The sequence below is a fragment of the Cottoperca gobio genome, chromosome 21, assembly GCF_900634415.1.
Source record: "Cottoperca gobio chromosome 21, fCotGob3.1, whole genome shotgun sequence".
NCBI classification, from domain to species: Eukaryota; Metazoa; Chordata; class Actinopteri; order Perciformes; family Bovichtidae; genus Cottoperca; species Cottoperca gobio.
Genome location: NC_041375.1, coordinates 5992776 through 6006041, shown reverse-complemented (window position 1 = coordinate 6006041; position 13266 = coordinate 5992776). Strand labels below are relative to the sequence as shown.

Sequence of the window (13266 nt, the reverse complement as noted above, 5' to 3'; positions counted from 1 at the left end):
TATACCAATATGCCTCTCCTTTGTTACCGGTGTGTCACAGACTCACTGTCCCTCAACAGAAGCAGGGTTATCAGTGAAAAGGTCCCGGTGGTTACTTATTTTAAATCTGTTACTTATTCTGTCTTTTTTAAATTCTCAAACCAGAGTTGGTGATTGTTGGAACAGTGGAAAGACTAACAAAGACGCTTTTGATTAGTTTAATTTTGTTTCTGTCGGATTCTAGTGGGTGTTAGTGGTTTCTTTGTCCGGTGGGAAAGGGGCTTAAGACATTCAGCCACAATGGGTTTAGAACAAGGCAACAATTAGCTGGCCAGACTTTTGGATTTACTGGCTAACAAGCTGACAAAACGCAAAATCAATCACCCTTGTTAGAAGCTAAATTAGTATTCAGTTGCGACTTCTGACTTAACACAGTGTGTCCTAACAGATTCTGGAGGATGTCTTACAGCAGCTACACACTCACTATCTGGTTTATCTGTTAAGTCTTTGAATAACAACACTCTACTGAAGGGTGACCATGATTAAAAGGCTATCAGTGTAACATCTAAATACAGGTGACTTTCACTTAATACCATTGGGCAGAGAGATGTGACACAGGGTACTCCAGCATTCTCTCTAGAGCAATGCAGTAATGCATAATTCAGAAAGAACTTCTCTATCAGAGATGTGAAGGTGGAAGAGGTGATTCGTGTTTTGAGGAGAATTATCGGTCAGCTCTTTTCTTAAAGCGCTGGGTGTGAATCATACTGTCCATTGTTCCAGAGAGAATTTCAATGTTTTATTAATTATTGTTTTGCTGTAGAATGTAACATGAATCTATTGCGTGTTTAGACTACACGTTGTATCACCCCATGCCTCCCTTATCTCTTCACGGGCTCAGTTTATTTAGATTTATTTTCTTTCTTAATTTCTTTTTCAATATATTTCAACATATTTTCAAAGGTTTTCATTGTTTCTGCCCCTAAAAGTGCAAGACCATCTTTGCAGATGTAAGCAAAATCAAATGAATTTATGCATAAAAGTAACTGTTGCCACTGGATGGAGACAAGCGTAATCCAATCACGTGGAAAGACATTGATCTAAGCAACAATATCAGCAGATCCATAATAAAAAAAGGACTACAGTATATATATATATATATATATATATATATATATATATATATATATAGATTACCTTATTACAATGCCATTGTATGCATATTATTAAATGCTACATAAAACTAGTCGGATCCAAGCAGCAATATTGCAGAAGGTTAAAGGTGTCAAAGCCATGGACGTGTCCCGGTATATTTCTGATAGCTCTTTTCCAACAACATGGAATGGGTTCCGGTTCACACACTACATTTTCAAACCATTCTGAGCATTTCAATTAAAACCAAAAAGTTGGATCCCAGTCGAACTGTGATAACCTTAGTGGGTATGTCATACTCTGCAGGTTGGAAAGAGAGGATGGAGTCTTGCACGTAATCTTCCTTACGTAATCGTAGTCTTCCTATCATTAAGAGTTGGTCCATGCTCGCTTTTTGAGTAAAACAAAATATCTGTAATAACAGATCAATGTGATCCGCCATCATGCTGCTACTCTTTACTTCCATTGTTGAAGTTGTTGCTATAACGATTTTGTACTCCGACACTCACTGTTTTCCCCTGTGCTCTAGTTTGCTGGACTCCCGTCTGCCTTCCTGCCTGCCAAACCTACATCCTCACTCCCTTTCTGTCTGCATTTTGTTCCCCACTCACTGATCCTAACAAAAGGTCAATGTTTGCAGGCTGAGCTCTAAGGAGAGCGTATGTGTGTTACTTTTTAGAAAAGCTTCTTTTGTCTTAAAAACAGCCCAAAAAACCCCAAATTGTCAGTTGATCATACATTAGCCAATGAAAAACAGCAAGAAGCTGGAACTATAGGGGGTTTGCTCAACTTTAATGAGTCATTATCGAAGCATTTGTTGTTACATGTTCTGTCACTTTAATAATCGATGAATCGACTAATCGTTTCAGACTCACATTTCTGCCAACAATCTGCCAGTTCTACCACCTCTAGGAACATCCTGCTGTTTGTGCTGTTCTGTCCCTTTTCCTTTGCTTATTTATTTTTAAAACAATGTCTGTGCTCACAGACTGAGCATAAGCCCTGAGCTGAGGACAAAAAGGTGCAACCATCACAGAGAAACACTGTGTTTGTGTCTGTGACCTGTTCAAGCAGAGCTGTAAAAGGGACAGCAGACCAAAGGGAGAGTTCGGGACACAATGGTTATGACTCATTGGTGCTTCAGTAAAACAGCAGGGCTGGAGAGAAAAAGCCTTTGCAGAGAAAGAAGAGAAAAGTATCCCAGACAGAATGTTCCTCACATTGGGTTGTGACCTTAACAAGAGAATTCCTGTAAAGATGTCTGTGTCATGACGTGTAAGAAACATGAGACGCTGTGACTACCTGATGGTGGAATCATTCAAATGAGTCTTTCAACTAGCAGTATGTGCTTTTAGTGGAGTTAAAATGTAATGTATTTAATGATGAGAGCCCTGCTGCACAAGATAGGTGAAAGAGCATTGTGCAAAAATACGTTGGCCCATGAGATCTGCTTTCTGTAACTTACAGAAGTGATGACATTTTCAAAGTCTTTCTTGGAAAAATTCAGCTTCACCTTCTTGTTATCAAAGAGTTGCGAGTTTAATGTATTTTCTTTTTTTTTACTGTGTATAAAGCAACATTCAACATCAGAATGTAAAAAGAAAGTCAGTTACAATCAGTGACAAAAAGACATTTACAAATACATTAGACTTAATAAGTTTGACAGTAATGTTACTGCAGTGGAGCTCAAGGCTAACTAGTTCTCACTAATGGCTTCATTTGTTCATTTGTTTGTAAAATAACTGTGTTCCAATCTCACACTGATCGTATATACTCGGTACAAATTACTATCTTTGTAATATACTGTTTTTGCAGTTAGTAAGTAGTAGTAGTAGTAGTAAGAAATTAATATATATATATTATTCTTTACACAACAGGCAATGATAACATACTGTAAGTACAGACATTGTTAATTACACTTTACAAAAAGAAAGCAAAGTGTCTTTCTAAAGATTGAATTTAGTTTTTTATTTTCTTGTACGTGTTTTCCTAAATCTTTCTGTAACTGTATCGCCATGGTTGTATTAACACGATGAAGAAAACTCCTCACACGTCTGTGTTTTGAGCCCACTCTCGTGAGCATGCTCACTGGAGTTCTTCCAAACGGGGTTGTACCAAATGGATATAATTCTGATCATTAAAAGATTGTTTGTGATGCTCAGAATAATTTTGTTTTATAGCTTCACCCTTTTCAATGATTTCGTATGGAAATAATGTTTTTTCATGTGATCATCCTGGTAGTTACAATACACTCTGCGGCCACTTACCATTAATATTCTTTTTACCGCCATCTACAACAAGTTTGAATTCCTTGCAGCTCTTAACAGCGTCTCTTTTTCCTCGTGCTTTGCATTGTGGGACAATAATGCTAGTTGAGAGCAAATTAAGAAAGCAAGCTGTTTTTAGTACGTACGAAAGATGCCCTGTGTGGAGCTTTCTTGTAGACTATTAAAAAATAATGTTTACATTTAGTGTTTCTTACTCCAACATATTGTGTGTATCCTTGAAGTCTAACAAAAGTCCATCTTCATAAAACATATGCACATTTTAAATCCTGCATTACATCTATGATCCTCTATGAGGCTTCTTCTTCTTTGTCTTCTTCTTCTTCTTCTTCTTCTTCTTCTTCTTCTTCTTCTTCTTCTTCTTCTTCTTTGTCTTCTTCTTCTTCTTCTTCTTCTTCTTCTTGTTTTTTGCGAGCTCATTGCTCCGCTTCTTTGCATGTTACCACCGCTGATTGTTGATCAGGGGAATAGCATAGCACCTTTAATGGGAATGTGTCATCTGCGTGATGGATGCAAACAAAACAGGGACGCACTTATTCACTCACTACGGTACAGAGCCAAAACCTGCTAAGAATCAATATTTAGTATGGAATTTGGACACTTCTTTCCATTCTAGTTTTGACTTTGGCCACAGAGCCAAAGTCACCACCCAGAACAGTAAAAGAGTAACACTATTTGGAAGTGTCTTCAATTTAGATAAAAGCAACCACTAATAGGTGTCATGCTGTTCTGAAACCGGCCCTTCTTGTCCAACAGAGAACCAATAAAAATTGTTGTGAAAGTGCCCTTTAAATGCCATAGAAGAAATGTAAGTTTTATAGCTCTATTTAATGCAGTGTCATTTTCTTTATGATCAAAAAGCATCACGTTTCTTACTCATGAGTAAGACTGTACACTCAGACCAGCTTTAATATCTGACAGTCACCTTCATATTTCTGCCCAAGCTGTTTCATGTAATGTGGATCAGAAACTCCAGATTCATCTTTACAGCGCAGATTTGCTGGTGTGGAGAATGACGACGGGACATTAAACCGAGACATCTGCTGCAGATGGCGACGCCTGCAGGATCCAAATTCATTCATGATCCTCTTGTCTGACTGTATTACGTTTCCCATCCTGGCAAGCAATAAGAAGGTGAAGGTTATTGTTTGCCAGTGGGGGAAAGCACTTTGTCACACTGCAGAATAACACGGCATCTAAATACTTTGATAGATGTGTCATTGCTTGCATGCGAGGGGCATATTTCATGTTGGTCGGACAAGCTTGCGTATTAAGGGTGTATTGTTTTACGGCCCTGTATGACAGATATTATTACTTGCAGCTGTTATGTCAGAGAGAAAGTTGCTCTTCTGACATTCTGAAGTTTCCTTTTGTGGACGTAGTGTTTTACACACGCATACCTCAGCACCGCTGCACTTAGTCTCAAGTGCTTTTCAACCAAACCAACGCAAACAGCTCGTCCTACTGTGGATTGATTCAGCTCCCAGGGGTGAAAGGTCTAATTGCTGCTGTTTTGATTACTTTTCAAGAGCAGCAGCGTTATGATATATTATTGACAACTCACAAAAGCTTGAGTGCAGCATCATAAGTGACACAATATATCCCTGCACTGTGAAGACTGCACTTAACAGGTATTGCCATGCTCTTATTGATGAACACGTTCTTTCACTGCAACTTTCAGTACAACTTTCAGTCATATTCGCTTGCAGTGACCTTTAACCCTTTCAGTCATCCTTAGGAACTCTCTTAAAGTTATAAAACATCACATTTAAAATGTTTCACTTTTTTGTGTGAGTATCCATTTTCCTCCGTCACGCAACACCACAAAATACTTTTACCAGCTGCCACATAACAGGCTTGAACTTAATTGTGGCATTCAGTTTTGTTCTACATGAAGGCAAAGAGTAGCACTATGGCAACGATGATGGTCGAGTTAAGTCTTCCATTTGAGCAAAATAAAGGAGCATGTCCCATGTGTGTATGCTCAGATCTCTGCCTCTTTTACAATCTTTTGATCGCTGACAATTGGTGCAAAATACCTTCTGTAAAGAAAGGCAGCTGTCTTTAGTTACCTCACTTCAGAACTTTATGATAATATTTAATGTAACAAATTAAAAAACTACACACATAACTGCATCTTCCTATTGCAATCCAATCTATGCGTGGCAGGCATATCCGCCCAATGTTTTAGAAAGCTGTGAGAGGAAATAAATCTGTGTTATAAATATCTGGATGTTTTCATCTGCATTATTTTTAATTCAACACTTACCTGGCTCGTCTCCCCATCCATCCAGATTCCAGTGGGGAAAATCATTTTTAGCTACAATTTTCATTTCACTCTAATGAACTATAAAAAACAACCCAGAAGTCTTAGAGTCTCTACATACAGGCAGCACGGACACACTCAGATACTGACACACACGTATAGTAGATGCACAGACAGGTATGGAACACATGCAATCATCCATGTATCCTCTGGGTGTTATTTATTATTGTTTATGTACTTGGTTGATGCAATCATTTTCCAATTAAACTAACTCCTCCAGTGTTGCTTGTCCAACCTGTCTACAAGCCACCAAATAGCCAAACCCTGCAACAAGAGAACAAAGCTGCTCCTGGATTTATATGTTGTCAACAACTATTGTGGACACTTGAGTTTGTTAAGTTAACATTATACATGTGTGTAGCCATCAAATCTGGAAATGTGAAGAAAAAAAAAACTCAGCTGGAGAAATGGTTCCCATCAGACCCATGGAATTAGCATTAATCAGCTAAGCAGCTGATACAAATTACACAACTGCATTTGTCTCCTTCTCACTGAAGTCAAAGACCCATTGTTAGACAAATGACCTGTCAAATCTGCCAACAGTATCATTGTGTGGGCCACACTTGAATTCAACTTCATGACTTTTCAAACTGCATAGTCTGAGGAGTTGACCCTAGGATAATTTAGCTCCTTTTCACACAACCCAAGTTTAACCTAAGCCCAGGTCTATACGATTCACAATGCACTTCTACTGGCTCATAATTGTGATGCAAATTCCATTGTTTACTTTGGCTCTGTTTCACACTGGCAACTTTTAGTCCTGTATTCAGTCAACTTTCAGGGGATAACGCCGCAAACTGGAGGCTCCGGAGCAGAGCCAGCAAGCCCCGGCTTAAAGTCGGGGTTAGCCCACCTTGGAACGTGGAAGGATTGGGCCAATGTGAAAGCTTTCTTAGCCACAGGCTAACAGCTCCCTAAGCCCCAGGCTCCCTTAGCCCCAGGCTAAGAGCAATGTGAAACCCCCTTCTGAGAGGCGTGGCTGAGCAAATAGTTCATCTACCATGAGTAAACATACTATTGTCACATTCAACTGGGCCAATGGTTGTTGATGGCCTCAGTATAGGAACCTTTCCATCTTTAACCACAAGGTCATTCTATTCGTCAGGACTATCAAGTGACCTTTTTTCACATTGTTGATGGTAACCATATAACTGCTTCTACGAGGCGCACACATCCAGCATATATTCTGAGGTGTTTTGTCTCATTAAGAATTGTGTATTATAGATTGTCATGGTCAGATTAACAATATGTTAAATCCATTTTCAGATTGAGACATGAGGATTAGGAAATCCAACCATGTTATTAGTTATAATCAATTAATTCAACTTCAATTTATCATCACTAAAGTATGTGTAACTTATAAATAATACAGGCTGCCTCTCTTAAATGTGCTCATATTTTTCATTAACCAGATGCCTTTAGGAAAACTTCAAAATTAATGTGCTGGCATTGTTCCATTTTTAACGCATATCAACAACATGACTTTGTAATAGGGTTCTATGCCCAAGGTGGTAATAAAGCCTAATGAGTAACAACAGTCGTGGAAAACGAAACTGATCATTTGCAAAGAACAACATAACAATGCAAAAGCCATATTACATCCTTTGTTCTGTGTACTGTGATCATGAAAAATGATCTTTTCGTATCCCTTCGTATCAATGATGTAGAGGTCTGTGTACACTGTTACTTTAAGAGGAGATTGGTTCACCAGAAATCGAGGTGATTCATTGGAAACTTGTGAGAAACAGTTTCTTACTGTAGTCGGAAGGGTCGGCCAAAGACTCAGACTCACCTGAGACGAGACATGTTTCCTCACATGCTTCCAAGTTCTCAAAATTGTTGTTGTTTCCCCCACAGCCTCCGTATTCAAACAGCTCACAGCGTCCCGTGTCGACATTGAAGAAGAATCGCTCCTTAATGGCTTTGCAAGGCCCTGACTCGTCCTTCAGGGCGCACAATTCATTGAAGATGAAGAGCTCGGGTTGAGCTCCATCTGTTGGTGGGATAGAAAGACAACTGTTAATACTCTGCTTCTTGTTGCACTCTGTGAAAAGGATTTTCTTGTGTAGAGGAAGAAATTAGGTCACAGCATCAAACTCTAACCTCGGGCTTTGAGATAAGGTAAAGTTGCATGACAGTATAATTTCTAAAAGACTTCAGTGTATGGTTTAACAGCTTAATGTGTTTAGATACTTTGTAGCAGAGGGAGACTGTGGGACATATTTGTTAACAGCTACACATGGTGAGATTTGCGACCTGACATTTAGACTGAATATTAATAATTAAATATGCTATATTGTAAAGTCAGGTTAGCCACTTTACTATTTTGAATTTCTATATAATGACTTAAAATACAGTTTATGGTGGAGACAAACGCCTACAGGTGTTTTATTTTCTACTTGCACTGAGAATAACAAAACCGTCAGGGAACACCTAACTCCCCCCAGTACATGAAAGCAGATCCTGGCAGGTGGCAGCAGAACAGTGAGGGAAAGTAGCAGACATTTCACAGAATGTAGCACACAGCAGATCAAGCTGTATGATGCACTTCTTAGACTGGATGATCAGAGTGTGTTTAAATAATCTGCCCTGTTGTGTATTGCGTGTTTGATCAGCGGCTGTAGGGTGAATATTCTGCTGGACTGAGACAGAGGTCCCATTACTCATAATAGTCAAGATCAGATACAGTGGAGGACACAGAGTCATTACTGTCATTATCATTCATAAAAGCTGTCTTATAGATCCAGGGAAGAGGTGACAGGAGACCCTGTGAGCTCTACGAACCACTGTTATATTACTATCTCAGTGTGCGGTTGGGAAATGGCTTTCTATGTCCTTATCCCTGTTGTTTTTAGGTCAGGTCTCCGACTGTAGCGGTGCAGTTCCTTCAAAACCCACTGAGAAGAGATGGATCTCTGCCCACAGTTATCTGCATATGGCCAAGGCTTAAGTGACAGTCTTTTTGCATTTATAACCTTGATGTTACGTGATCTCCCACTGAATGTTTCTATATACTGTTCGTATAAGCACAGAGCGGAGAGTGACATAAAAGTGGAGGAAAGGGTAAGTTTGAAAATGAGCTTGAATATAAATGTGGTCGGTTTAAAAATATGTTTGCAGTGTTGCTCTATGGATTGCAATCAATCGTTGTCAATTCATTGTTAGCATGATGGATATACTGTTGTGAGCATCTAGGTCAAAGCTCCACTGTCTGCGTCACAGAGCTGCTAGCTTAGCTGTAGACTCTCAGTGCTTTTAGATTGAGGTTGTGTCCTTTTGTGAAACACTAAACTGATAACATATGTTTGGTGTGGTTTCATTATCACCCAATTATATTGATTTATCTGGTGTGACTCGAAAGTTGGAAAACAAACATTAAATTATCTTCCCAGTAAGGTACAAAGTTCTATCAAAGAACATGATCTAATGGGAACCACCCTGCCCTGTCCTATCAGCACAGCAGTCAACATACAGTCCCTCTGCCAGGTGAGGGCATGAGGGCAGCAGCACCTCTACGACCTGCCCTGCTCCTTCACCTATCTGATTCTAATTTATAACCAGCGATTGGAGACAGCAATTAAATACTCCCAATCGCCCTCAATCCACCCAACCTGTTGTGATGTTATTGCATGTGGGAGATTGGGTGGGGGCAGCAAGGCTTCCTTGCAGAGAATGTTTTATATTTGTGTTCTTGTCGTGTCTGATAAGCAGAACAAAATTGAGTCGTCTAGCAGGAGAGAAATTACACGGCGACACAGGAAACCTCCGTCTAGTACAGGTCAATAAGCAGCTTGTTTTCCCATCACTTATGTCCAATATCCAGCCAGAGGAATTGAATGGCAGTCCAAAAGAAACACATCCAAACACAATGTTAGGAGCCAAACCAAAACATTTTCTCTGCAAGGAAACTACAAATGATCCTTGAAGAACATGAACAGACACATGTAAACATGCACACCCAGATGGACACACGCTTGCACTCACAAAATAAATATTTTAAAGTCAATTTTTAAAAATGCAGACTGCAACGTAGGATAGATGAACATACAAATCATTTCATTCCCAGTGAAGTATACATTTATATAAATATAGATATATATAAATATAAATATAGCTTAAACGTTGCCCACTCCTCTATTTAAATGTCTTATGACACCCGACACTTTTTTTTCTTCAAAATATGTTAATGATATAGATTTTTATTTTGGTGGTAGGGTGGTCATTTGTTGTTATATGGTGATAAATTGGTTGTTTTGACCTATACAAATATTAACCTAATAGTATCATAAGTTCTCAAATAGCGACTACATTTACCTCAGTGGCATAAATATCCAGGACTTTATTTGGGACGGACTTATATTAAACAAAGGCCTTCATTTATTATCTCCCCTGCTCCTAACTCATGCAAACTCAAAACTTCCTCCATAGTTAGGGTAGTCATTGACCCTTTGGCTACCCTTTGAATGACAATAGTAATGTCAGCAGCTCCACTTCTTCCTGTATTTTCACATTAAAAGTCTTGCAGCCTTGTATTTACAGTGTGAAAAACATCAGTAAATGATAAGTTTTGACTGTAGTTTAGCATCGATCATGAGTACGGCAAAGAAAAAAAGTCTGGAAAATGAAGAGAATGAAAACATTATTCATGTTAAAAGAGAGAAACTCTGCAGTGGTGAGTACACCATGGTGGTTATTGGTTGTACTCATGGAATTAGTGCTGTGGAAGTGAACATTTAACTTAATTCACCACATGAACTGTTGTAGTAGGCTACATGTAATTGCAATAGTTTTTTTACCCGGCCTTTATTAGTGAAGACCTTTATTTGTTTGTGTGGGCCACACCCAGCTACTATTTGAGGCTCTGCCATTATTTGAATATCTGGATTTTTCTGAGATATATATAATGTTGTGATGGCCTTTGGTTATCTTATTGGCTTTCTAACACACTGCTCGACCTTCAGTTCAAGCTGCATGGCTCAGTTTCAGACTAATGCAGTGAAAAGTGGCTAAAGGCTACATGGTGATTAAACATTAAAACAAAGCAATGAACAGCATGAACGACCCCAACTCATGCATGTGAAACCGGTCGGACTCTTGCATGCTGACATTCTTAGAAGATGACTTCAGGAAGCAATTACCCAATAACATGTATTTATTTAATTGATTTGTTTGTTCATATGAGCTTTATAATACATAATAAAGTTTGCAGACTAGACATTAATATTTGAAGTAAACTGTGTTTTTCCAATAAAACAAAAGGATTTACACCCCCTTGCAAACGCTCAGAGCCCTACATGCAAACAACCTTTGCGAGCAATCCACAAATCCACCCAAAGCTTCAAATCTGTCATCAGGAATCCTCCATGTTGTTGAAAAGAGGGTAAATAAATATAGTCCCACTCACACAATACATCAGCAAAACCCTTGGAAGCCAACCAACAAATCAGCCAGCTCCTTGAAAAATAGACCATGCTAAATAGGGAAACTGATTTCAGATTCATCAAATTCACATTGGCAGCTGTCTCCTGCATATTGCTGAGCTTGGCCAAGATTTGCACACACGCTCACCCATTTGGATAAAGATCTAAGTTACTCAACATGTACATCGTGCCAAGCACCTCTGTAATTCCCAAGATGGGCAGGTTAAGTCTTTTTGAGGCCCAGTCCCAGCTTGTTTGATATATCAGAAGATTATCCTGTATCTCTGCTTCTAGGTGTTTTAGCAAAGGGGATTTTATTCCAAACTGTACAGCAGTCATGGAGCAGCACACCACAAAGTCCATCATCGGTGACTCAGCAAAAGACAAAACCCCAAGGAGCACACATCATTACCAGGATGGCAATAAGGTATGATGTTACAATAAAACAGCTGGAGAAAGTGAGACAGATGTGGACAGAAACACAGAGAAAGAGCACAGCAGTGTTGACAGCTCCCCGTGGTTCTGTCATCTGCAGCCCTATATACTATATGACTCTACACTCTGAGATAAAAATATTTCTAATGTTTTCTTTAGGGTATCCTTCTCAAAAATGTTCCCATGCAGTGCAATTGAGAAAGAAACAGTAGAAAAGTAAAAAAGTGTAAACAATAGCCATTTTCAGAGACCTTAGTATCAACAGAAACAATGAAAAGAGAATACACAAGTGGAGTAACACTGTGCAAGTGACTGGCAAGAATACATTCTGATGTATACTCATTATTAAAGTAAAAAACATTATTCTTGTGATCTAATTCAGTATGTCACAGATGCCTCCCTACAGTGCTGAGGTATTCATTGTGACTGATTAGGTACTAATATACAGCTCAAATATGAAATCATTAAATAACATTGTAAATGGTGTGAATGGATCTGGTATAGGGATGTCACAATATCATAAATGTAGTAGTTGATACCAATACCAGTGAAATCTCACGATTCTCGATACCAATTTGATACCAAGGTAAAAAACTAAAACTAAACAAAATATAACTTGTTATTTAACATACACTCTTTTATTACGTTTGAATACTGTTATTTGTTAGAAAGTTTAATATGTCATAATTCCCTCTCTAATATGTATTTTATATTGCTGGGAAAACATCTCCTTGAAACAACTGTAAACTTGAATAAGTTTCTCATCAAAAGCTACATTTTACAAGATAACATTTGAACACATCATGATAACGTCATAATTTATCTTCTCCCAATACACATTTTTACTGAATAGAGCCTGAACACACCTTACTGTAAGTTAATTGCACCTCCGATACTGGCTTCTAACATCTAACGTTAACTAGCTCAACCGCCCAATTGTTTTTTGAAAAATGTAAGTACTTTTTGAAATACCATACTTTCTGTCAAACAGATAGACAAACCAGACTGAAAACATGACCTAGAAGGAGGGCCAGGATTTGTTACACATTTTGTTAATGTTACTTTATTTTTGTTATTTTGGCAATTTGTTTTTTATATAAAGCCTAATTTAGGAGTCAGATACAGCCTTATATATTTAAGTACACCATCTGGCGTGTCAAATGGTACAGCTATGTTCATTACAATTATTGAAAAAATGCCTATGCGTTTCAGATTTATGTAAATACGTCATTCAAATATAGTATTTTTTGAAGAAATGTTTACTTAAGTAAATCATTCATCCCTGTGTAAAATACAAATATGTCAACAGTCAAGTTAGTCACAACTGTTGGTGATTATTTATTTTGTGACTCACTTTGATATAAATGGTTCATGAAGCGAAGGGTACAAATTCTATTCAATAAAAGTGATGTTGGATTGCAACAGAGCAGTATGTGTGTGCTTTGGTGAAGAAACCAAAAGGGCGCATCAACTGTGCCAGAGATAGGCCTACATTGTAAGAATGTCAGTGTTTATCAGAGCTGTGCCCTGAGGCCAGTGGACAAAGGGCTGAGGGTGAGTCATAGTATGTCCCTAGACTTTGCAGCTGAACTCAGAACAAATGAGGCTACCCTCCAATATATTTGTTTTTCTCTCTGAGTTTAATAAAATGGATTACTGGCCTTAAGAA

The 13266-nt window shown here is 38.4% G+C and overlaps 1 protein-coding gene across 1 annotated transcript in view; it reads right to left on the bottom strand.

Moving 5' to 3' along the window:
* Positions 1-13266, bottom strand: part of tfpia (tissue factor pathway inhibitor a) — a 45222-nt gene that overhangs the window by 12072 nt on the left and 19884 nt on the right. Inside the window, exon 2 of the mRNA XM_029458772.1 lies at positions 7535-7735. Within this exon, the coding sequence (XP_029314632.1) occupies positions 7535-7735 (201 nt within the window). The remainder of the gene's footprint in view (positions 1-7534; positions 7736-13266) is intronic.